Source organism: Colossoma macropomum, unplaced genomic scaffold (genome assembly GCF_904425465.1).
Source record: "Colossoma macropomum unplaced genomic scaffold, Colossoma_macropomum, whole genome shotgun sequence".
Taxonomy (NCBI): domain Eukaryota; kingdom Metazoa; phylum Chordata; class Actinopteri; order Characiformes; family Serrasalmidae; genus Colossoma; species Colossoma macropomum.
This window is the reverse complement of record NW_023495007.1, coordinates 1,359,587-1,386,076: the sequence shown is the minus strand read 5'-3', so window position 1 is coordinate 1,386,076 and position 26,490 is coordinate 1,359,587. Positions and strand designations below refer to the sequence as shown.

General features: G+C 38.1%; 2 protein-coding genes across 2 annotated transcripts; both read right to left on the bottom strand.

Moving 5' to 3' along the window:
• Positions 1-17,999: 17,999 nt before the first annotated feature.
• LOC118800892 (olfactory receptor 1-like) lies at positions 18,000-18,992 on the bottom strand. The gene has a single exon (XM_036561055.1). The coding sequence runs from the start codon at positions 18,990-18,992 to the stop codon at positions 18,000-18,002; it is 993 nt and encodes a 330-aa protein (XP_036416948.1).
• Positions 18,993-23,227: 4,235 nt separating this feature from the next.
• LOC118800823 (olfactory receptor 1-like) lies at positions 23,228-24,232 on the bottom strand. The gene has a single exon (XM_036560966.1). It carries the CDS (start codon positions 24,230-24,232, stop codon positions 23,228-23,230), a length of 1,005 nt encoding a protein of 334 aa, XP_036416859.1.
• Positions 24,233-26,490: the final 2,258 nt, after the last annotated feature.

Here is a 26,490-nt window from a genome sequence, read left to right as displayed (position 1 = left end):
ATGACTATCTTGATCCTGGATAGTCATTCAATGCTTTTTATGACTGCATTGATCCAGGAGAGTCATTCAATCCAGCACAAGACTGCATTGATCCTGGAACATCAGTAAATCCAGTATTTGACTGTACTGATCATAGATAGTCAAGTAATATAGTTCATGACTGTGTTGATCCCTGGATAGTTAGTTAATCCAGTTCATGACTGTATTGATCCTGCATAGCCTATCATTCTATTATTGACTGAATTGAGCCCAGAAAGTCAAGGGATCCTGTTCATGACTCTAATGATCCTAGACAGTCAGTTAATCCTGTTCATGAATGTACATACCCTGGATAGCCAGTTAATCTAGTTTATGACTGTACTGATCCTGGATAAGCAGTTAATCCAGTTCATGACTGTGTTGATCGTGGATAGGAAGGTGATACAGTTCATGACTGTATTCATCCTGGATAACTAGTTATTCATATTATTATTGATTGTATTGATCCTTGACAGCCAGTTCATCTAGTTCATAACTGTATTGATCCCGGATAGCCAATTAATCCTGTTACTGATAGTGTTGATCCTGGATAGCCATTTACTTCCTGCATTGACTGTGTTTTTTCTGGATAGCCAGTTAATCTAGTTCATGACTGTACTGATCCTGGATAAGCAGTTAATCCAGTTCACGACTGTACTGACCCTGGAAAGCAGTTATTCCAGTTCATGACCATATTGATTCTGGATAACCAGTCAGTAATATTATTGATTGTTTTGATCTTGTTTAGCCAGTTAATCCAGTTCATGGATGTATCCATTCTGGATATCCAGTTAGTCTGTGGGTTCCAGATTCAGGCAGTCAAATGATTTGTGTCCAAGTATTAAAAATGATAAAAAAAAGCTCAAAATGATAAAGCTTTAAACAAACTTTAAACTCCAGTATATTAATATAATATATGAAAAACATAACTTTGTTGACATCAAAATATACTCTATATCATAGTGGAAATATATGTAGGTTTAATATCTCTTCATTCAATTGCCAGCCAAAGCATTCTTTCCAAAGCATTCCAAAGTGCCAGTCAAAGGATTCTTGTTTAGAATATGCATACAGCCCTTACCTTAAATATTGTGTATTTGCTACATTAAAATACATAAGGCTAATCAGTTCAAAAAGTGTAAGGAAAACCCATGGATATCATAAAATGTTGCAGTTTTAACAGTAAAAACTATTGAGAGAAATAATTGTAGATTTTTCAGGAGGATAAATAGGAAGATAGTAATAGGCCTAGAAAATAGCTTTGTAATGGTCTATGTGTATTCTTTTTCTGTTTTTGATGTTGCTTGTAAAAATTTTTAGTTACACTTTATTTTGATAGTCCACTGTAGATGCTGTAGCCATATGTTGTCATGCATATTTTATCAGCTGTGTTTAACCCCTGTAATTATTGGTCAGTTTCTGGGACTGCTGTTGATTAGACAGTGGTAGATTAGTACATTGATATGGTACTCGTTTGGTGGATCTAACAGTGTTGCTGGATTTTTACACACCAAGACCACTGCTGGGTTCAGAATAGTCCACCATCCAAAAAATGTTCTTGTTCAAAATAAAAGACAAAAAAAAACTGAACAGTTATATAGAGCTAGAGGATAACACATGCATTCCATTTTACATTGATAGGCTGTAATCTCTGACTACATGATGGTGATTCTCAGTGATGGTTGTATTCTGATCAAGCATAATGGTATCGTGTTTTCTTGGGTATTTAATTATCTCCACAGATTGGATCACATTTCTAGTAGAATAATGATTGTGAAGATATCGTTTCAGTCATTTAAAGATGGAAGATGGCTTGATGACATCGTAATGGATGCTCAAATGGTATATAATTTTTTGTTTGTTTTTAATTTGTTAAAATATTTTTTAAAAAAGTAAAAAATTTGAAAAATGTGTAAAGTAGGCTTATATTCTTCTGAAGAACTCTATTGTTGCTTTTCTAGAGCCTGCACTGAAGGGTCCACTGACTCCTGAATCAGACTTCATCAGCCAACGTACTTGCGAAGGAGAAAACTATGTTAGCATTTCTTTTTATAAAATACTACAATAATCAGACCCAGACATGCTGACCTGAAATTATCAAAGGAGATTCAATATATTTATTCAGCTATATGCTTTAGACAAGGCGGCATGGTGGCGCAGTGGGTAGCGCTGTCGCCTTACAGCAAGAATGGCCTGGGTTCGATTTCTGTGTGGAGTTTGCATGTTCTCCCCATGTACTCCGCTTTCCTCCCACAGTCCAAAAACATGCAGTCAGGCCAACTGGACATGCTGAATTGCCCCTGGTTGTGAATATGTCTGTCTGTCTGCCCTGCGATGGACTGGCGACCTGTCCAGGGTGTATCCTGCCTTCCGCTCAATGACAGCTGGGATAGGCTCCAGCACCCCACCGTGACCCAGAAGGATAAGCAGTTTAGATGATGTATGTATGTATGTATGTATGCTTTAGACACTGACAGTATGGTAAGAGATTGCAGTGTAAGATATCTGTGTGATGTATTTTTAATCCTTATGCTAACTAAGAGCAATAAAACATAATCCAGTGTCTTATGCATGTTCCTAGGTGCATTTTAATGGACACACTATTATAATTAATATTTGATATTGCAATGCATATTATGTACTTAACATGATTCAGGCATGTGCAAAAATTTGAATACTCCTGTTCAGATGAGGTTTTGTTGATTTTCTAAGTGAAAATAAGACATAATAAAACATCTTCTACAGCGAACAAAAATACAGGGTATTTTTTTCTACAAGTTTTAGCGCTTCATTTCTATTTATTTGCTTAGTTTACTGCACTTGCCCCCAAACTTTTGCATTATAGTATGAATTTTTCAGTAGCTACTTTGAATTCAGAACCTATTATGAATCATTTAGTAAATGCAATAAGTTATTCAGTGACTGTTATGAATTATTTTGTGACTGCTCTGAATAACTCAGTAACTGCTAAGAATTATTTTAGTATCTATTATGACTTGTTTAGTAAATACTATGAATGATACAGTAACTAATATGAGCGACTCAGTAACTTATATAAATTAATCAGTAACTATGGGAAATATGTCGCAATATTAAGCTCAAAATATGACAATAACGACCCCGTACAGTTGCACAGCTGAAGACTCGTAAAACAGAAGATTGTCAAAAAATTACACTTTCACAACTGGAACAATTTGTGTCTTCAGTCCCCAAATGATTAAGTGTTGTTAAAAGGAAAGGTGATGTAACACAGTGATAAACATGCTCCTGTCACAACTTTTTTGGAATGTATTGAAGGCATCACATTTGAAATGAGCATTTATTTACAAAAAACAATGGAGTTTATCAGGTACAACATACAACACTGTTTTTGTTTTTATTTAATACAAGTCAAACATATTTCACAAATCACTGCTTTTTGTTTTTATTAGCATTTCACATATTATCACATATTATCATAAACCATAATCTCAAAGTCAGATCTTGGAGGGCCAGAGCTCTGCATAGTTTTGCATTTTTTCTGCTCTTAAACAACTCATTGTTTCAACTCATTGTTTCGTTATGATACTAAATCAATGTCATTCAACTGAATCAATAAGTCACCATTCATTCCACTCAGTAATCACTTGATCAACTGAAAAAAAATCTTTAAATTAATGATTCAATATAAGAAGCAGACATGGAATTACAATTTGATAATATTAAATGATTAATGGAATTACAACTTGATATTGAATGATTAATAATTAAGAATAATGGTGATGAACCATGCATTTACAAATGTCTTTGTAAAATTAAAAATAATAATGAACAGACTTTAAGTTTATAACAGAGAATCTGACTCACTTAAAATGTATATTTCAGTGGATTCAGAGTGATTTGATGTAATATTGTTCATTGTATAGAAACATACAGACTCAGATTTCTTTACAGCTGTGGTGACAGGAACCAGGGGTCACAAGGTCTACAAGGTAGAATATAGTCATATATTTACAATCCAAACCAGTGAACACATTTTCTGTAATTTAATAGGTAATGCTTACATAATGGTCAAACCAAATAGGTATCTTGAACATTCATGAACTGAATTAATAGACTAGCCAGGAGTGATACAGACATGAACTAGATTAACTGAACATCCAGGTTCAATAAAGTTATGAAATGGATTAATTGGCTAACCAATTGGATAATCAATAGTTATGAACTACATTTATTGACTATCAAGAATCAGTACACTCATAAATGGGGTTAACTCTCTATCCAGGATCAATAGTCATAAACTGGATTAATTGACTATCCAGGATCAATATAGTCATAAACTGGATTAACTAGTTATTCAAGTTCAGTACAGACAATAATATGTCTAACTATCTGACCAGGATCACTACAGTCATAAACTGGATTAACTGGCTACCCAGGATCAATAAGGTCATGAACTCTGTTAAATAGTTATCCAAGATCAATACAGTCCATAATATGTCTAACTGTCTATCTAGGATCAATACAGTCATGAACTGGATTAACTGACTATCCAGGAACAGTTTAGTCAGAAACTGGATTGACTGCCTATCCAGGATCAATACAGTCAATAACTAGATTAACTGGCTATCCAGGGTATGTACATTCATGAACAGGATTAACTGACTGTCTGGGATCATTAGAGTCATGAACAGGATCCCTTGACTTTCTGGGCTCAATTCAGTCAATAATAGAATGATAGGCTATCAATACAGTCATGAACTGGATTAACTAACTATCCAGGGATCAACACAGTCTCACAAACTATATTACCTGACTATCCAGGATCAAGATAGTCATGAACTGGATTAAATGTTCATCCAGGATCAATGCAGTCTATAATACTATTAACTGGCTATCCAAGATTAATACAGTCATGAACTAGATTAACTGACTATCCAGGATCAGTGCAGTCATTAAGTGGATTAAGTGATTATCCAGGATCAATGCAGTCTGTCATAAAATTAAATCACTATCCAAGATTAATACTGTCATAAACTAGATTAACTGACTATCCAGGATCATTACAGTCATTAACTGGATTAACTAGCTATCCACGATCAATACAGTCATTAACTGGATTAACTGGCTGTCGAAGATTAATGGTCAGTAGCAGGATTAATTTGCTAGATCTAAATCTCACATTAACATAGTCATTAAAAGGATTTCATGCAGGTTCCAGAAGAAATACAGTCATGAACAATATCCAGTTGACTATTCAGGATCAGCAGCTATTGGCTACCCAAGACAAGCTGCTCATCATGCTGTGAAAAGTACTACTAGGTTTGCTAGCATGCTAACTAGATAAGCTTTAGGTAGCTCATAAATTGATCTGTTAGGCATTTGTGAATGTTGTCAAACTTATCCTTAAAAAAACACACTTTTCTTAGCTTTACTGTTTGCTAAACACAAACTAATTAGCAAGATAGCCAGTTAGCAATGCTACATGGTAAGATAACTGACTAGCTTGTATGAGAGACTCAACATTATCTATCTGTCAGTTGATGAAATGACTTTAGTAAGATTTTGTACCCATTTGTTTTATCCTAATTGATTTCAGTATAGAAAAAGCTCATAGACAATGTATTAGAGGAGTTACCTGTTGCTCTGCATGAACAGGAGGCACTGGTTGGAATGGCAAAGGCACAGGCCGATGATGTCACAAATCATTGATTGGACGGTAGCGATGTTTATCCAGGAAAGGAGAACAAATGATTATCCAGGATGAGGCGCCACTTATGAAAATCACAACGTGCTGAAGATGTCTGTGAAGGTGGCAGCCAACTCGTTGCCACATGCTTTCAGGACTCGACCTGGGACACCATCTGGACCTGCTGCTTTCCAAGTTGAGACCCTAATCAGTGCTCTCCTCACCTCATCTGTAGCCAGTATGAGGGCTGGCTCCCAGGGGCAGGGCAGTGGTGGTTAGCTGAGCCTGAGCATTGGTCTCAAAGCAGGCATAGAAAGTGTTCAGTTCAGAAGGGAAGGAGGTGTCTATGGTCATTGAGTTTCTGACTTTGCTTTTATAAACAGTGATTGCTTTGGATCTCTTGCCACATGCATCAGGGATCCATGTTGGTGTTGAAGTAGGCTGCAATTTGTGTGCTGTTCCAGTGTTTTGCAGCCCTGGTGGCAGCCCTTAGGTTGTGTCTGGCAGCTTTAAGTTGCTCACTGTTGCAGACTGCAGACTTCACTGTTCATCTCTGGTTTTGGTTTGGAAGTGTGCAAACTTGCTTTGTTTGAATCACATCATCTACACATTTCTTGATGAATCCAGTGACAGGTGTTGCATATTTGTTCACATCAACCAGAGAGTCCATGTTGGCTGCGGTCTGTTTCAGCAGCTGTAGTTATATGGGTTTCATCAGTAGAGAGACGTCACCCTTGCCGAATGGAGGCATGAGGGTGGTGCTATCAGCCTCCTTGACATTCATTTAGATGTGATGTAGTGTGTTTTCCCCACCATGTTGGACAGGAGATATGCTGATCGGAGAAAACTATTCTGAGGTCAGTCTGGTTGAAGTCCTCCGCGATGATGAGTGCAACTTTTAGAAGCTAATAGCAAGCAGCTTGCTAATAGCAAGAGCTAGCATCGTTAGCACAAGCTTAGCATCGCTTTGTGGAGGGATGTAAACATGACAATAACCACACTAAATTCCTGAGGAAGGTAATAGGGCCCGAACAAGCGATGTGTGATACAACAAAACAAAAGACATATTAACAGGTAAAAAAAGCTGCAGCTTAAAAAAAGCAGTAGGCCAGCTGCTGTTGTCTCCAGCACCCCTGAAGCTGTAAAATATGGAGCCCTGGAGGGGACGGAGGTAAAAAAAAAATAATTAGAGTGAACGTTTTGCAGTTCTTACACGTTTTCTTTTATTCGTGGTCGCGATTTCTTAAATCGTTCCCTCGTTTTCTTTTAAACGTGCGCACGTTTTCTTTACTTCGTGGGTATGTTTTTTTTTTATTCGTGATCACGATTTTCTAATTTGTTCTCCCGTTTTCTTTTAATCATTGTCATGCTTTATTTTTAACTGAATGCACGTTGTTTATTTTTTTTATTTGTGGGCAAAATCAGTGTTGTAGATACAGGTCGTGTCATTTGTCCTGTGCATAAGTAACTAACAGCTCCCTGAAACTGTCGGATGGGTTTTGATGTGTTAGATTGATAAAATAATGGACAGAGATCATCAGGTCTGCTTTTGATTTGGAGCGTTATGGATACTGTAGCCCTCTTCACAGCGACCGGCCTACAGATTCATCAGTGCAGCTGCAGTTTGGTGAAATGGATGAAGACAATAAACTACAACCACAATCTTCACTAAACTGCATTTTCTAATTATTATATTTAACAGAGATACAAATGCAGCACGGCCGTTTAGCGCTGTTTCTGCTCCCACGTCAAGCTGCGGTGTTAGAGACCATCAGTCAATTACAGGAAGATATGGTCAGCGTCAACATTTCAACAAACTCAAATTAAACACACACAGACACATTCATGTGGGATGAGGTTAAAGGGAAGGAGAATTTAATAGATATATGGATTAGATGTAGATATATTAATGTGAGGATGTTGAAACGCTGATCATTTCATTCTGTAATTGTATGATGGTCTCTAACACCGCAGCTTGACGTGGTGCATTATAAAAGTACTCCCTAAATAAGTCAAAGCTTCAATCAGAGCTACAAGGGCAGTAATGATAGATCAAAAGAGACACACATCAGTCATCATTGTATTCATAATCATAATTAAAAATCTGAATCACTTTATTTCTCCATGTACGCTAGACAAAGAATTTGTCTTAGTGAGAGCACACATGTATGACATGTAACATACTGAACAGTATCAAACAAGTACAAAGGCTAATAAGTACTTAACCAAGGGGAAAATTTAAAATAGAATAAAGAATAAGAAAGAACTGTAAAAGGCCAAAGGGAAAAAGCTAAAGAAATATGAATATCTATACATATGCACATCTGATGAGATATATAACTAACATCACTATGGCACTGGGGAAAAAGCTGCTAACATGTCTGGTTGTGCTGGTTTTAATGGCCCTGAATTTTCTACCAGAGGGAAGTGGATGGAAGAGTTTATGTGCAGCATGAGAGGGGTCTGCTGTAATCTTGCCAGTACACTTCAGCATTCTGCTGTTGTAGATGTCCAAAAGCTTTGGCAGACTACACCCTGTTCCCTTGTTCCCTTTTACTGTCCTGATTAGGAGCTGGAGTTTGGTACTTTCTTGTGAGGTTTAAGAATCAAACCAGACAGGATAATATGAGGATGAACTTAATGATCGCTGTGTAGAACTGGATTATCAGGCTCTGCAACAGATTTAACTTCTTCAGCTGTCTAAGAAAGAACATTCTCTGCTGTGCTGTCATGGCGATGGAGTTTGTGTTCCTATCCCCTTTCAGGTCCCTGGATATGGTTATGCCCAGCAAATTGAGTGACTCCACAGTGGAAACTACAGAGTCATTTATCTTGAGAAGGGGTATGGAGATGGGTTTGCATCTAAAGTCCTCCACCATCCTCCACAGTCTTTTGCATGTTAATCAGCAGGTGGTTGCTGCTACACCAGGACAACAGGTGCTTGACTATCCGTTCTGCAGCTAGCCTCATCACTGTTGGCTATGAGGCCTAACACGCTGCTGTCATCTGCAAACTTGAGGATCTTCACATCTGATTCCCAGTTAGTGTAGAGGCTGAAGAGAAGGGGTGAGAATATGTGGCCTGGTGGAACTCTAGTACTGAGGGTCTGAGGGTCTGATGCATGTGTTCTTAGCTGCACTTGCTGTCTCCTGATTGTCACAATGGCAAATAAGATCTGGCACAGACAGCTGGGACAGTGTGATCTGCAGAAGCTCTGGCACTATGGTGTTGAAAACTGAGCTGAAGTCCACAAACAGTACTCTAGAATACGTTCCAAGAGGAGATGATATAACACGAATTGCAGGGCCAAGATGATTGCATCATGAACAAACCTGTTCTGTACATGAACAGTAGGGGATCTTACTAAGAGTGAGTTTTTTGTGGTGTGCTTAAGCCACCTTTAAAGACGTTCATGACTACAGAGGTCAGAGCTACTGGCCTGCAGTCATTAGGTACAGTAACGTAATGACAAAAAAAGAGGTTTTGAAACATATGGGAACAAAACAAAGTTTTTGTGATTTGTAAAAGATGTTTGTGGAAAGTGATGGTAGTTGAGCAAAGCAGTACTTACTTGTAGAGACTGATTCTGGTCCTGGAGCTTTTCCCATCTCTTGTCCACTAAAGAGCCTGTTGATGTCCTGCTCATTGATGCTGAGAAACGCAGTGGGCAGAGGTGACAGTTTGAAGATTCAAGGCAGCCTTGTTGCTTTTCAATGTCTCCACTGGTATGTCTATTCACTGTTGTGATGACAAGTTTGTTGGTTTTACATTTTTGCCTCTGTTGGGATGAGGTAATTAACTCTGTGGTCAGAAAGCCAGAGAACCACACCTGTGATGGAATATCATTTTTAATAGTGATGTAGCAACGGTCCAAAATGTTTCCTTATTTTGTGGCCCATGTGACACGTTGTCTGTACTTAGGTATTTCCTTAAGTAGATTTGTGCTTTTAAAATCTCCCAGAATCTTTATTGCATCTTCTGATGTAATCAAACACAGACCAAAATAAAAGAAGAAAGCTCTCTTGGAGAGTAGAACGGTTTGCAGTAGATGAAAAGTGATTCTAAATAAAGAGTACATGATTTTAACGGCACCGTCTTTATACCTAATGAGCAAGGCAGCTGCCTGAATAGCATTATAAATTAGCTAGGAAGGTAAAATGTCAAAGAAGTACATTTTAAACATTTAATTTCATAAATACTGAGGGAAACTGCAGTGAGACAATGGCAGTGAAGCAGAGGCCCAAGTAGCATAGAAAAAAGACAACTTCAGCACAAAAAGAGAGGGTATTTCTAATGTTGATGAACTACAATATATATGATGAACTACTATATATATATATATATATATATATATATATATATATATATATATATATATATATATGAAGAAAATAAGTTTAACATGTTGTGGCCTCTTTTTCATGCTGTTATTCCCTTAATTGAAATGAAGCAGCCAAGATGTGATTGAAGTGTATGTTTTCAGCTTTAATTCAAGAGGTTTAACAAAAACATTGTATTAACCATTTAGGAATTACAGCAATTTTGTATACAGTCCCTCCATTTCCACAGGTTCAAAAGTAATTGGTCAAACTAACATAATTATAAATACAAGTATTTACTTTTAATACTTGCATGCAAATCCTTTGCAGTCAACGACTGCCTGAAGTGTGGAACCCATGAACTTCAGCAAATGCTGAGTTTCTTCTCTTGAGATGCTTTGCCTTTACAACAGCCACCTTCAATTGCAGCTTGTTTGTGGGTCTTTCTGCTTGAAAAGCATGCTCAGTTGGGTTGATGCTAGTGGCCCAATTCCATTAGCAGCTATATATGCCCCAACCATAACACTACCTCCCCCATGTTTGACAGATGACGTGGTATGCTTTGTATCATAAGCCCTTCCATTCCTTCTTCACATGTTGCTCTTCCCCTTATTCTGGTACAAGTTAGTCTTGGTCTCATCTGCCTGAAAAAACTTGTTCTAGAACTGGGCTAAGTCCAATCTGGCCTTACTGTTCTTGAATGTTGTCAGTGGTTTGCGTCTTGAGGTAAACTCTTTGTATTTACATTCATGAAGGCGTCTCTGGATTGTAGACTGTGACAATGATACGTCAACCTCCTCTAGAATGTCCTAGACTTGATTAAATGTTGGGAAGGGGTTTTTCTTCACCCGGAAAGAATTCTGCAATCATCCACTTTAGTTGTCTTCCATGGTCTTCCAGTCCTTTTGGTGTTGCTGAGCTCACCAGTGCATTCCTTCTTTTTAAGAATGTACCAAATTGTTGATTTGACCGCTCCTAAAGTTTCTGCTCTCTGTATAATAAGTTTATTTTGTTTTTTCAGTCAACAATGGCCCCTTCACTTGAATCAACACCTCATTTGACCACATATTGAGAGTTTCCATGTACAGCTACCCAGGGCACGTGCATCCATATAGGTGAGGACCTTGATTACAGAGTACAGCATTTGCCAAGCTCTCTGTGAGTGGCTAAGGAACCAGACTGCTTCTTACCCTGGCCCCCACCCTTCACTAAAATCCATCCCAATTACTGGTTGACCAATCATGGCTTAGCAACTGGAACTAGGCTTGTACGCTCAATCGCTCACAACTATGCTGAAGCTTTGTATGTGGGGGGAATTTATGAATCAAATACCCAACATCTCAAGAGTTTGGCAAAAGAAATGAAATTTTACCTATTTCGTAAACCAAAGACAAAAGAGAAGAAGTGTAGGATGTGGATTAACTCTTCAAACCCTGGGGTATTTTTGTATGATTTTTGGTAATTACAATTACAATTACAATTATAAAGTATTTACATGAGACAGTCACACATGCATAACATGTTGTTATTTTCAGGAGACCCTGGGCTACTCAGATATGCCATTGTTTGACATTTAAATGCTAATAAAATTTTCATATCTTTATGAATTTGGCTAATTTTTGATAAAAAAAATGACATTTTTGCTTATACAGATCTTGAAAATGGGCCAACCTAAGACACCATTTCAGAAATTGTTAGTTTAGAGTGTTTGTGAGTTGAAAATGTTAGAATTTTGATGGTCATTCTATTGTTTATAATTGGGTAAAAATAAATAATTAGCTTAGGGCGGCCATGTTTTTATTGATTTTCTATCCACTTGGATTAATGTTGAGTGCTAAAATTGAAATTGAAAGACAGGGTTTAAATATGATTAAATTTTTGAATAATATTTATCATATTTATTATTTATCTGTTAAAATGTGTTTTTGGGCCTGTTTGTGTGAAAGCACAGTCAGTCTAGTGGATTGGAACAGCGCCCCTCCTCTCACTCTCTTAATGCAGAAACACAATCACACACATTATCTAAGCCATTTATCCTCCTGGGTTGCGGGGGGTGCTGGAACCTACCCCAACACTCATTGGGCAGAAGGCAGGAAACACCTTGAACAGGTCAGCAGTCCATCACAGGACAAATACACACACACTTGGTAATTTAGCATCTTCAACTCAAAAATGCAAACAGAAATGACCCTGGTTGCCCAGCCAGGGAATCAAACCCTGGCCCTTCTTGCCATGAGGTGACAGCGCCAGCCACTCTGTCGCTGAGCGGAGTGCATGTAGCAACCCTTGAGGTTCCTCACTGAACGCTCCAAAGTAACATTCATAATATCGCTACTCACTGATCGAGCCCTGGCATGGGCCACCTCAGTGTGGGACAATGAGCCTTCCATGTGCTCCTCCACAGAACTATTCATGGCAACTATGCGCCGTACTTTCGGTGCTAATCGCTGTTTTCCAGCAAGGCCTCAGTGGTGAGGTGAAGGATGAGCTGGCTACAAGAGAAGCTCCTACCTCTCTTAAGAAATTGATAGAGCAGGCCTTGAAGCTGGATAACAGGCCATGAGAGCATTGCGGGGAACGTGGTTCCCTCTTCACCTGGGACGCCTCCTCTAAGGACCCCAGGGCCTCAATCAGGCCACCAACCTTGTAACAGACCCTGGCTTTTCCTGCCAGCTCAGGGCATTGGGGCCGGAAGTGACCAACTTGCCCGCAGCAGAGGCACCTGCCCTCCCGCATGCGAGAATCCTGCTCTTTTGGCGATTGGTTGGGCAGAAGTGGGGGTGATTGAGGCCCTGGGGTCCTTGGAGGTGGGGTCCCATATGAAGAGGGAACTGGATTCCCTGCAATGCTCTCATAGCCTGTTATCCAGCTTGCTGTATGCGTGCTGTAATAGTAGCAAGGCTGCCTCCTTGGCCGACGGTAGTCTAGGCACTGCAACAAATTTGCAGGCCTTGAAAAACTGGTCTGCGATGGACTGGCGACCTGTCCAGGGTGTATCCTGCCTTCCGCCTGATGACAGCTGGGATAGGCTCCAGCACCCCACCGTGACCCAGAAGGATAAGCGGTTTAGATGATGGATGGATGGATGGATGAAAAACTGGTCAACCACAACCATAATCCCTGTGTTGCCCTGAGACAGGCAACCCAGTGATGAAATCCAGGGAAATGCGGGACCAGGGCCGAGATGGTATGGGAAGGGGAAGTAGCAAGCCTGCTGGTCTTGTCTTGGGTTCCTTGTTCTGAGCACATACCTGGCAGGCTGCTACATAGGCACACACATCCTCCTCCATCCTAGGCCACCAGAAGCGTTTCCATAGGAACTTGAGTGTGCAAGTAGCCCCTGGATGGCACGTAAAAGGAGACGTGTGCCCCCACTTGAGAACTTTTGCTCAGACGGAGGACAGACAAGTCTCCAGAGCCCATTATTCCTGGAACCCAGATCGTTGCCCCATTGCACTGGGGGCTGGAGACCGACATCCAGGGGGCACTCCAGACCCCCAGGTCGGCACACATCTCCTTTTATGTGCCTTCCAGGGGCTAATCTCACACTCAAGTTCCTACGGAGACGCTTCTGGTGGCCTAGGATGGAGAAGGATGTACGTGCCTATGTAGCAGCCTGCCAGGTATGTGCTCAGAACAAGGAACCCAAGACAAGACCAGCAGGCTTGCTACTTCCCCTTCCCATACCATCTCGGCCCTGGTCCCGCATTTCCCTGGATTTCATCACTGGGTTGCCTGTGTCTCAGAGCAACACAGGGATTATGAATGTGGTTGACCAGTTTTCCAGAGCCTGCAAATTTGTTGCAGTGCCTGGAGTACCGTCAGCCAAAGAAGCAGCCTTGCTACTATTACAGCACGTGGTAAGAGTCCATGGATTCACGACTGATGTGGTGTCTGACCATGGATCTCAGTTCACCAGTCGGTTCTGGAACACTTTCCCCAGCACCACCATGGTGGCGCACCGATAACGCACTCGCCTTCGCCTCTTGAGGTTGCTAGTTTGAGTGCCTTGCAGGCTTTCCTATGCGAGGATCACTGGTTTGATCCTCACATGGGGACTAGTCAGGCACCTTGTTACAGGTCCGTGAATTTAGAATGGGGTGTTGTAAAAGCTCTTGTAGGTGCCCCAATGCTTTTGTCAATATAGAGTATATATTAATGTATTATTATTATTGTTATTATTATTATTATTATTATTAATAATAATAATAATAATAATCATCATCATCATAAGAAGAAGAAGAATTTTTTGAAGGTGAAATGTTTTCCCATTCTTGCTTGATATAGGACTTCAGTAGCTCAACAGTTTGGGGTCTCCTTTATCATATTTTTACTTCATTTAGCACAAAATGTTTTCAATGCCTGACAGGTCTGGACTGCAGGTAGACGAGTTTAGCACCCAGACTCTTTTACTGCGGAGGCATGCTGTTGCACAATGTGCAGAATGTGGTTTGGCATTGTCTTGCTGAAATAAGCAAGGCCTTCCCCAAAAAAGATGTCACCTGGATGGCAGCATATGTTGCTCCAAAACCTGTATATGTCATTCAGCATTAATGGTGCCTTCACAGATGTGCAAGTCACTCATCCCACATGCACTAATGCACCCCCAAACCATCATGGATGCTGGCTTTTGGTCCCTCTCCTCATTAGCCTGGAGGATGTGGCATCCTTTTCGATTTGTCTGACCACAGAACATTTTTCCACTGTGCCATCTTAAAGTCCATCTTAAAACAGCTTTTATCTAGAGAAAGTTTTTGGATCCTGTTCATATATGGTTTCTTATTTGCATGGTAGATATTTTAATTTGCATTACACAAATTTACCAGTCTATTGTTGTCCCTGTCCCAACATTTTGTGTTACTGGCATCAAACTAAAAATTGGAATATATTTTTCAAAAAACAATAACATTTCTCAGTGTCAACATTTGATATGTTCTCTTTGTATTCTATTCAATTAAATATAGGGTTTAATCGATTTGCATGTCTTTGCATTGTTTTTATTTACATTTTGCACAGCGCCCCAACCTTTCTGGAAATGAGGCTGTGCATGTTAAAAATGAATTACATATTCAATTCAAGCAGCTTTACTTTTTAATCCTATTTTTCAATTCAGAATGAATTTTGCAAATAATTCAGTTTACATGTAGTTTTTTAATTATTTTGGTTAACTAAGTGAGTGGATGAATATGCACAACTTGGTAATTACTTGCATGTGTCACAACATATGTTTGGAAACACTGTAGAAAGTATAATTTAATCCAAATCATTTTCTTACTAAGAAAAATTAACGTAAGAAGGGTTTAGGTGTTTTTGCAGGCATATGTCATGTTATGAATTGCCACTGTCACATGTAAATGAAGGAAAAATGTGGCAATGCCTTGCACAAGCAGTAAGACTTGTCAGTAATCCTCATGTGAATATGAAAACCAGTTACCATGACGCTAGTTGCTCTAAACATAACGGTAAATATGATGGTGTGTTATGAATCTGGCACAATAAGTTAATACTACGGTCCAGGGTTGAGTAGTAATGGAATACATGTAATGGTGACATATCAAGATACAAAAAATATGGATCTATAATTCGTTACAGTACAAAAAAAAGAGACAGTAATCAGATTACAGGTTACAGGAAGAAGGGAGAATGGTCCTGCTGCCAGAAGAGAATTCTGAAAAAACAACCCACCCAGCAGCAGTTCAATAAGTTAAAGAGGCAAAACGCCTCACTGGACAGAAATTACATTTACAAAGGCTAGTCTTATTCCTCATGGTTCTTTGGTTACAGTGACAAACAATGATTATAAGAGCTAGGCCATCTGTTCAACCGTCCTACTAACAGGCTCCACTAATCTTCAGATTTAAAGGGCCCATATACTTCATTTTTATTGTATTTTATCTTCTCCCCTGAGACACACTTCTTACATTTCTGGGGTTTTATTTACTGAAAACAGTCATCACAAATTTTAACATGACCATTTTTTAACATCTCTTACTTACAAATAAACAAGGTGTTTTTGTTACTGTGCCTGTGTTACTGTGCCTATGTATATGTAAATGTTTTCATTTCTGTCTGGTTGTCCTACTGTTTAAGCCAAAATACTGCTTATATGTTCTGTGCGAACAGGCTTACCTGCTGAACAGGTGGACGCTACAGTTTTATGAAATGTAGCTAATAGCTGTAGCGCCTACAAATTTTCGTGTAGCTATAGCGATAATTTTCGCTACAATTTTGCTACAGTCTTCAGGCAATCCATGCAAAATGTGAACCATAGGACTTGGTTGGTAACTGGGCTGGTGGTGATTGTGCAAACGGTGCAAGCAGTTTGAGCAGACGGTCACACGCTGGCCCCACACGCTGATCACCCCTTACTAGTAGGCTTAGCTCAGGGGTCACAACCGAAATGTTGAGAGCCATTTTGTCCATCATTATCATCATCATCATTAACCGCTTAGTCCAGATAGGGTCACGGTAGCAGTTGGGAGAGCAGCTCCCTCTTCACCACTACAGTCCAGTACAGTTATTTTTGTTGATTTTTGTTAGGAAAAACCTGGAATGATTGACTTTCCCTTTAGTCTTAATTTTTGTTGGATATCATGTCTTTGGTTGTGTAAGTTTGATTGTAGGTTACACTTAAACCTAGTTTTTGGTGATCTTTTTGCATATTTGCAGCTTTTCAATTGTATGTTTCTTTCTGGCACATGATTAAATGCAGTGTCTTGTTCACACTTTCAGTTGGGCCTGTTTGGTATGTCAGGTGGAGATTCACACACATTCTGACAAACGGGCTTTGAAAGTAGCTAAAAAGTGGCCTCTACTTTTTTCTGGAAAAGTAGCTAAATTGTAGCTGGCTACAAATTTTGGGAAAGTAGCTACAAAGTAGCTAACTACTAATTATTCAGTAGCTATCCCCACCCTGGACATATGTAAACTCATTTCTTGCCATGACATCACAAAAGCAGTAAAAACTAAATGGGCTATTTGCACAGCTTCGTAGAAATATATGGACTGTTTTTGGCTGGACTGAGTGCTACATTTTGAAATGAACAATGTTTATATACCACGTCAAACATTTATTTAAAAATTTGAGAAAAATTATTCAAAGAATATGTTACATGAATGTAATAAACATTAAATGTCTGTGATTACAGTAGAAATCAGCAATAAAATGTGAATATACACCCATCCTTAACTTGGTGGTAACACACCATTAAAAATCCCGTAGACATCTTTACAGAAATTAGCATTATTTTAGTGAAGCTAAATGGCTAACCAAAGGCTACTTATAAAGCAAATTTAAAAAGCAAACTATGCTGTGTTCTGCTGCAGCCATTGCTGAGCTCTCTTCAACCACACAATGTGCACACTCCCTACATCCCCCACCTCTTTGAAAGTAGTAGTCATTGGCATACAATGAGTGACCTAAAACATGTATCTTTTCTAACAGAGAACTGAATAATAAAACATACCATACAAAGGCTGAAGTAAGCTTTTACCTTTGTTCCAAATCTTAACAATTCTTTCAAAGAGCACAATGAGAAAGTAAAAATTTAACTGAAATTTAAATTTTTTTTTTATTTTATTGTTTTTTTTTACATGTGGTTCTGGTCTTGGCAACTGCCCCTGCTATGTTTAAGTTTCACTTGTTTGTATTGAAGAAAATAATGGCTACATAATTGTAAACCTGAAGAACAACCATGTATGTTCAAATGACTTTTTGGAGCATTTTTGTAAATATGTAAGCTGTGTATAGATATTTATTCAAAAATGATTTATTCAAATATACCTGAATGCCTTCCAAATGAATGTCCTAACTTTATACAACATAGGGTAACTTGCAGTACATTAAACTGCAATTATAGACCTTTCATAATATTAATAAAGAGCAATTGTAATAGAAACCTGAAGGGAGGAATTTCATTCTCTTAACTCAGTGAAAAAACAGTAAACAATTCTTTGCTTTATGCCAATAAAGGAACCATAGTTATTATGTAATTTTAATTTTTTGCTATACTTTTCACAGACTCTTCCATTGCAAAGTTCACTTTGATTCGTTTGTAGAGTACTTTAATAGACTGCAATACCTCCTCTGTCTTCAGAGAATATATGATGGGGTTTAACATAGGTGGAATTACTTGTGCTAGGACTGAGTTCATTATTCTGGTATTAGGATCTATATATGTCGTATGAGCAGTAAAATAAACGCCAGAGAGTGGTAGATAAAACATGGCCACTAATATGATGTGGGAAGTGCAGGTTTTCATGGCTTTGATTCGCTCAGTACCATGTGAGATCTTACACAGAGCAAAACCAATACAAACATATGAAAGGGCTATTAGTAGCAATGGAAGGCAAAGCACAACAGCAATATATACATAGGCCATCATGTAATTAAGAGAATTATCATTACAGGCTAGTCTGTAGATGGGGCCATGATCACAGAAATAACTGTAAACTATGGCAGATCTACAGAAGGACAATCTGGTAATCAGAGCTACACGGACAGTAACAAGAAATGCAGAGATGATCCACATAACACCAATGATCAGAGTCATTGTGGTTTTGGTAACAATAGCATGATACCTCAGAGGAAAACATATAGCAATTACTCTGTCAAAACACAAAGCAAGCAGAGTAAAGGACTGCATAGTCATAAAGAGAAAAACGAAAAACATGTTTGCCAGACAGTCTTCATAAGATATGTACTGGTTGTCATGCAGAAACATGTCTGCGTACTTTGGAATAATTGCAGAGCTTCCAAACAGATCAGACAAGGCCAAGTTGAAGACAGCTATATACTTTGCTGTGTGCAGAGTGCGTGCCAGGTATATAGTGCCTATTATAAAAGAATTTCCTAAAAGAGTCCCAGAATACACAAAGCACAGAAATATATAGTAATACTTTGAATGTGGCATGTTGTACAATCCGCTGATGTAAAATGTTGGGGGGCGAATAAATGTAGTGTTCTCAAGGGACGCCACAGAATTCATGTCAGGAGTCTGGTCTTAAATAAAATGTAAGAAAGAACAGTTATACAACCTTAAAACAGTTCATCACACTCATATCATCAGAACATTAATGCAAATAAAAATGATCAAGAGAATATGTATCATACAAAATAAATCAATAGCATATGACTAATAGTATGACCCAATAGTTTGATACAATACCTTCTGCAGCAGGACAAAACCTTTTGTAACAGAATGTCAGGAGAGATCAAACACATTTATAACTGACCTATGTTTACGTCATCCTCAAAAGCACACTAAAAAAAAAGCACACACGCACACACAAACAACACAAATCTCTATAGGCAAGGTTGTATGTTAAACTGGAATACATTGGCATGGATTCATAAAATGCAATAACGTATTTTTAAGTGAATGAAAATTTTACAATAAATGATAAATCAGCACAGAATGTAAGATTATCATGGATGGGTCTCCAAAGTAACTGATGCTTCTAACTCCAGCAGTGTTTGGCAGCAGAAAGGCACCCAGTCATATCTGAATTAACTGACTAAATTTCATTAAATGCTTTCAAAAGTATTGTAGATTATCTTTAGTTGCTTTCCATTTCCCATAACTCTTTAGGATAAAAAAAAATAAAGTTTAAATGGACTAAGATCTTTTTTTACACATTCAAGTTATTTGTGATCGTTTTAACTGAGAATGTCATTTCTAATAAGAAAAGGCTACCTTCATTCTGACGCACACTAATGATGATGCAGTTTCAGACAAAATCTGATTAATGACTTAAAGGTCAAAGGTCATATCAATAATTTTGCCAGGGGTTAGATCAAACAACATTTTAAATCTTATAAACTGTGACATATACAGTTTCAAAGAGAACTATAGAATGTCAAAAAAAATCAAACGGTTCCAAAATCAGATTGTGAGTATTAACAATCATCCAGGACATTTTATAGGTTATAAGTCAACACTAATCATATATTTAGTGAGAGCTACATTGGTGAACCTTTAGGGCCTTTTAGGATTTCAGTGAAGGCCCAATGATTTCTCAGAAATAAAAATACAAGTCTGTAATTTTTTTCTTCATTTTATATCATAGAATCATCATACTTGTTATTATGAACTACCTTTTCAATCAAGAAAACATATGAATAAGAATATACACTCCTGTGCAAAAAATGGAACAAGACCAGAATACTAATGGCTTTTACTGTTGGTTTTGGTCTGAATCCAGATTTAAATCCTGTAGAGAATGTTTGTTCTCATGATAAACACAAACCAGCATGAAGAAGTTGTCCAACTGTTTGAAACCATCAGCTCAGAGTGGAAAAACATTGACTCTTCTTTCTGTAGATGGATATCTGCAAGTTTAACTACAAGACATCAACATTTAACCCCTTAAGGTCAGAGCCTGCTGGCGGGCCCAGAGTTTCATTACATACTTCTATTAGCCTAAGAATAGCTCAATCAATATACACTGAAGTCCCTGTAGTTACTGAATTATAATATTATGAAAAATATATATATTATAAGTCTTAGTGTGTTGTAAGTGTGCTGTAAGTGTGTTGTATTTGAATAGGTTAAAGGAAAAAGGTATCCCATACTTAGTCACATTATCTATTTGTTTCACTCTTTCTAATTTACTGACTAATGAGTTGTTGTCACAACTCTGTTAAAAGTTTGGCCTATTTTTAGTTATTTATTTATATTTTTTGCACAGGATATTATTAGGATTATTTATATTTTTATTTCACACATTAAAGGCCTTGATAGTTCTGATGACACCAGAGTGCAGAAAATCCCTACTTAAGTAAACGTACTGTTATGGTAGAGATCACTTCCCCAAGTACAAGTAAAAGTATTAATAAAGGAAATTACTCAAGTAAGAGTAAATAAGTACTTAGATATATACTTAGATATATGAGATATAATATATATAAGATCACAGATCACAGCCAACACAAAAGTCTCTGATGATGTAGTATTATTTGTAAGGTGGGAATAATAATCGCAGAGTACATGTATTTTTGCAAATGCATTTTTAAGTAAGCAAGAGTCCAGGTGCGGTACCTTTACAGTTTTTTTTTACAGTCTGACCTAACAATTATTTGGATATTATAGCACTACACTTTTTAAAACTATGTTTGAATGATGCTTTGCTGTTCATACTCCACCTGCTGTCCAATCACATTACTGTTTAGAGCAGCAAGTGAAAGAACTGAAAAAAAAAGAAAAACAAAAAGTATAAAACATGATTCGGCAAGGCAGTGAGTGAGGACTAAAATGGTTCACCAAATATAGTTTGGCAGCTGTTATAATGAATAAATGAATACATAATGTGTGGGAAACAATGGCCAGTGTTTTATAGTTTTTATAGGTGGTACCTAGGTGGGTAGCCAGCATTTTAGGTAGACTACTCAAAAACCACAAGATAACCTCTGAAACATGGGATTATACCTTCCCTGTTTGAGTGGAGCGATTGGTGACCTCTGTCCTAAGATCATAACAAGCTTTAGCTACATTCAATCACATCTACTCCACACAACTACAGCCAAAATGGTCTGGGTGTAGCAGTGGTAAACAGTCATATTTTAGCATTAGGACATTCTGAGCAACAAAAGTGAACTTTCTCCCACTCTCCTATGAGAGATTTGTGAAATGTTCTGCTTTTTGGCGAGTGTTTATCATTTCCTGACTTTCAAAAAATAGCCTTTAGACTTGAAAGAAGTAATGATTTGATCGTGATAATCATCAACTGACCGATATGAAATTGAAGAATGAATGAAGATCTTTTTCTGGGTGACACGTAACCAGCAAGCTGACTGGCTCTCTGCCATTTATTTTCGATTTGGCAATTTCTTTTTATTAACAGGCTGTCTGTGAGCTGACTGGACTATAGTCTTCATTAGAGTAAGATGACCATCTTTGCATATAGCAAACAGGCTCCACTAATCTTCAGATATAAGATATTAAAAAGGGCTCATGTCCTTCATTTGTCTTGAACTTTGTTGCCCTGAGATACTCTTATTACATTTATGTGGTTTGACCAACAGAAAACAGTCTCAATTCATTTTTACATGACTATTTACTAACTTGGGTGGCACGGTGGGTAGCGCTGTCGCCTCACAGCAAGGGCCTGGGATCAATTCCCGGCTGGACGACCAGGGTCCTTACTGTGTGCACATTCTCCCCTTGTCTGTGTGGGTTTTCCTCCAGTTCCCCTTATGACCCAGAAGGATAAGTGGCTTAGAAAGTTTGTATGTGTATGTATTTTCCAACTTCTCATTATCAGTTTTAGTCCAACAGGCTATTTTTGTTACTGTGCTTTTAAAACCGATATATGTGAAGGGTCTCTGTGCAGTATTGGACCACATTCAAATATCAATCTGGGCTGAAACACTTCTTACAACTTCAGTGTGAACGGTTAAAGTTTACCTGCTGAAGGGTGAATGCGGACATATGTAAACGCACTGGTTTTCATGACATCACAAAAAAAGTGAAACCATAACAGATTGTTTATGCAGCTTTATTTCTCGATACAGACTGAATGGACTGGGGACTAAATGCTACACTTTGAAACTTTAACAATGTTTGCATACCAGATCAAACTCTCTTTTGTTTAGAGAGGAAATAATGACAGGGCAAAACGCACCATACCAAGTTATTCTGTACTGTGCTCCAGCCATTGCTGAGCTCTCTTCTACCACACAATGTCAACACTCACTATAATGCCCACCTCATTTCAGTTTACCAAGAGAGTGGTGGTCAATGGAATAAAATAACAAACCTGGAAGATGATCTTTTCTTTACAGAGGAATAAATGAGGGTAATTTTTTTTTTTCTATTATTTTTTTAATGTGCGTTTCTTGCCTTGGCAACTGTGCCTGCTATGTTTGTTTCATCTTTCTGCATTGATGTGTTTCTTACATTGATAAAAATAATGGCTACATAACTGTAAACCTAAAGAACAACCTTGCAGGTTCAAAACCCTTTATGGAAACAATTTTGTAAATATGTAAGCAGTGTAAAGACATTATCCAAAAATGTATTCAAATTAAACCTAAATGCTAACTAAGTGCTAACTAAATGCTAAGTAAATGTTCTTACTTTACACAAAATCATTAACTGGCACTACATTCAACTAAAATCATGGGCCTATTTGAAAAATATTTTAAAACATAATTTAAATCGGAGCCCGAAGGCAGCAATTTCAGTCTTTTAACTCTGCTTTATGCCAGTATACCACACTTCAGTTATTGTATCATTTCATTCTTCAGAATGCATTTTACAGGATCTTCCATTGCAAAGTTCACCTTGCTTCGCTTGTAGAGTACTTTAATAGACTGCAATACCTCCTCTGTCTTCAAAGTATATATGATGGGGTTTAACATAGGTGGAATTGTTTGTGTTATGACAGAGTTGATTATTCTACTATTTGAATCTATGTATGTTGTATGAGCAGTAATATAAACACTAATGATTGGTAGATAAAACATGGCCACTAATATGAGGTGGGAAGTGCAGGTTTTCATAGCTTTGATTCTCTCAGCACCATGTGAGATCTTACACAGAGCAACACCAATACAAACATATGAGAGAGCTATTAGCATCAACGGAAGGCAAAGTGCAAGAGCAATATAGACATAGGCCATTTTGAAATTAAGAGAATTATCATTACAGGCCAGTCTGAAGATAGGGCCATGATCACAAAAATAACTGCCAACTGTGCTAGATTTACAGAAGGACAGTCTGGTAATCAAACCCACACGGACACTAACAAGAGATACAGAGAAAAGCCACATAACACCAATGATCAGAGTGATTGTGGCTTTGGTGACAATAGCATGATACCTCAGAGGAAAACATATAGCAATTACTCTGTCAAAGGCCAAAGTAAGGAGAGTAAAGGACTGCATAGTCATAAAAAGAAAAACAAAGAACATGTTTGCAAGGCAGTCTTCAAAAGACATGTATTGGTTTCCACGCAGAAACATATCTGCATATTTTGGAATAAGAGCAGAGCTTCCACACAGATCAGAAAAGGCCAAGTTGAAGACAGCTATATACTTTGCTGTGTGCAGAATGCGTGCCAGGTATATAGTGCCCATTATAAAAGAATTTCCCAAAACAGTCACAGCGTACACAATGCACAAAAATATATAATAATACATTGAATGTGGCATGTTGGACAATCCAGTGATGTAAAATGTCGGGGGGCGAATGAATGTAGCATTCTCAAGGGACGCCACGGAAGTCATGTCAGGAGACGAGTCTTAAAATGTAGGAAAAAATAGTTATAGACCCTTCAAAATGTTCAAAACACTATAAATCATCAAAACATTAATGCAGAAAAAATGATTAGGAGAATGCATAACACAAACTTAGTCAACAGCAATTGACAATCTGTAAAACTAATGAACACATTTAAAAAATACAAGAAGTTAAAAACGGGTTCACAATGGTTTGATACAAAACCTTCTGCAGCAGGCCAAAACCTTTTAGAGCAGAATAGGAGCGATCAGACACATTTATAACTGATTTATGTTTACGTCATCCTCAAAAGCACACCTCCTAAAAAGGAACAAATCTCTATAGACGTGGTTGTATACTAAACTGGAATACAATTGCGTTGAATTAAAAATAGCAATATCACTCATCAGTTGACCTGTTATCAGGACAGATTGCAAGATTATAATGGCTGGGTCAGCAATGTAACACATGCTTCCTGCTGAGGTAGGACAGCATCCAGCAGGGTCAGACTGGGACCATTATTCAGGCCAGTAATGAAGGTCCATATATATATAATATATATATATATATATATAGGTATGTACATATGTTTTCAATAATATAATAATGACAATGTTTCTTATTATTATTATAGTAATGTTTAATTTATAATAACAATTGTTACTAATATTATATTATACTTATAATACTCATTCTAATATATTATTTAATATTCATCCTAGAATAACTATCTAGTTAAAAAAAAATCAGATATGATATCCTCAGAAATCCAAAAGAGGAACATGTAGTTGAACAGGGACTCGTCTGGAAAGAGGTAGGAATGGTGAAACCTAACTCCTCCATTGAAACGATCAATGACAGGTAAGACAGTGGTGTAATCATTAGGTGGGGGAAGGTAAGTGACAAAGGCTACAACAATATGCAACCAAGGATATGCTGGGACACGTAGGGGCATGAGTTTATCTGCTGGGAGAGTTTTGGGGACCTCACATTGTGAGCAGGTGAGCATGATGAGGTAAACCAATGGATATCACTGAAGTGAGACTGAGCCCATGTAATAAGACAGACAATCACATAACAAAGCTCACGTAACAAAAACCGACCTCCGAGGCCTTGACCTCTACTAAAAAGGGCTCAGAAGGATCTGGAAGTTCGAGAATAGGGGCTGAGTTGAAGACTGCCTTTGAAGTGAGGAGAGATTGTTCAGCCTCAGATGTCCAAACAAGGTGTTTGGCATTGCCTCAGAGAAGGGCAGTAATGGGGGCAGCATTGATGCTATAGCCACGAATGAACAGACAGTAAAAGTTAGCAAAGCCCAGAAAATGTAGCAAACCCTTAACGGGCCAATATAGAACTACATCAAACTTTATCCATGGTAACTCACTTAGAATTGATAATGTAGCCTAAAAAGGACTTAGTAGGCAAGTGGAATTCACATTCTCCACCTTCACATATACGTGGTTCTTTAGTAACCTGGTGAGGACCTGGCAGACTTGGAGAATGTGTGTGCTGTGATCAGGGGAATATATGAGAAAATCATTGATGTATGCGACAACCATCTGACTCAACATGTCTTTTAGGACATCACTGATAAATGCCAGGAAAACAGAGGAAGAGAGAGAACAAACGGTATGACCAAGTACTCGTAGCGCTCTATAGTGGTAATGAAAGCGTTTTTTAATCGTCACCCTCTCTTACTCTGACCAGATTATATGCACTACAGAGGTCCAATTTAGTGAATATGGTGGCACCTTGAAGCTGCTTGATGGCTATTAGGATGAGCAGAAGGGGATACAGGTAACTTTCAGTAATCTGATTAAGCCTACAATAATCTGTACAATGCCTGAGTCCACCATTGTTCTTCACAAAAAAGAACCAGCAGCTGCAGAGGAAGTAGATGGAGGGATGAATTCCTGAGCTAAAGCCTCATAAATATACTTCTCCATAGTGTTCTCCTCTGCCTGAGTGAGTGGGTATATTCTGGATCTAGGGGAAATAGCACCCTCAACGAGCTAAATAGCATCATCAGCACAATGTGATTTTCTTAAGTGGAACCTCTTCCTGGATAAACACTGCTATCGGCCAGTCATCGATTTGTGACATCATCAGTCTGCATCTTTGCTGTTTTTCAAATTCTTACCACTGCCTCCTGCTTGTGCAGAACAACAGGTACCACCACAAATGCACTGTTAATGAGCTATTTCCGTACTTAGATGTATTAGGATAAAACAAATGGGTACAAAATTTTACTAAAGACATTTCATTC

Excerpts from the sequence above, each read along its gene's own strand:
- LOC118800892 (XM_036561055.1), bottom strand. The coding sequence starts at position 18,992 with ATGAATTCTGTGGCGTCCCTTGAGAACACTACATTTATTCGCCCCCCA.
- LOC118800823 (XM_036560966.1), bottom strand. The coding sequence starts at position 24,232 with ATGACTTCCGTGGCGTCCCTTGAGAATGCTACATTCATTCGCCCCCCG.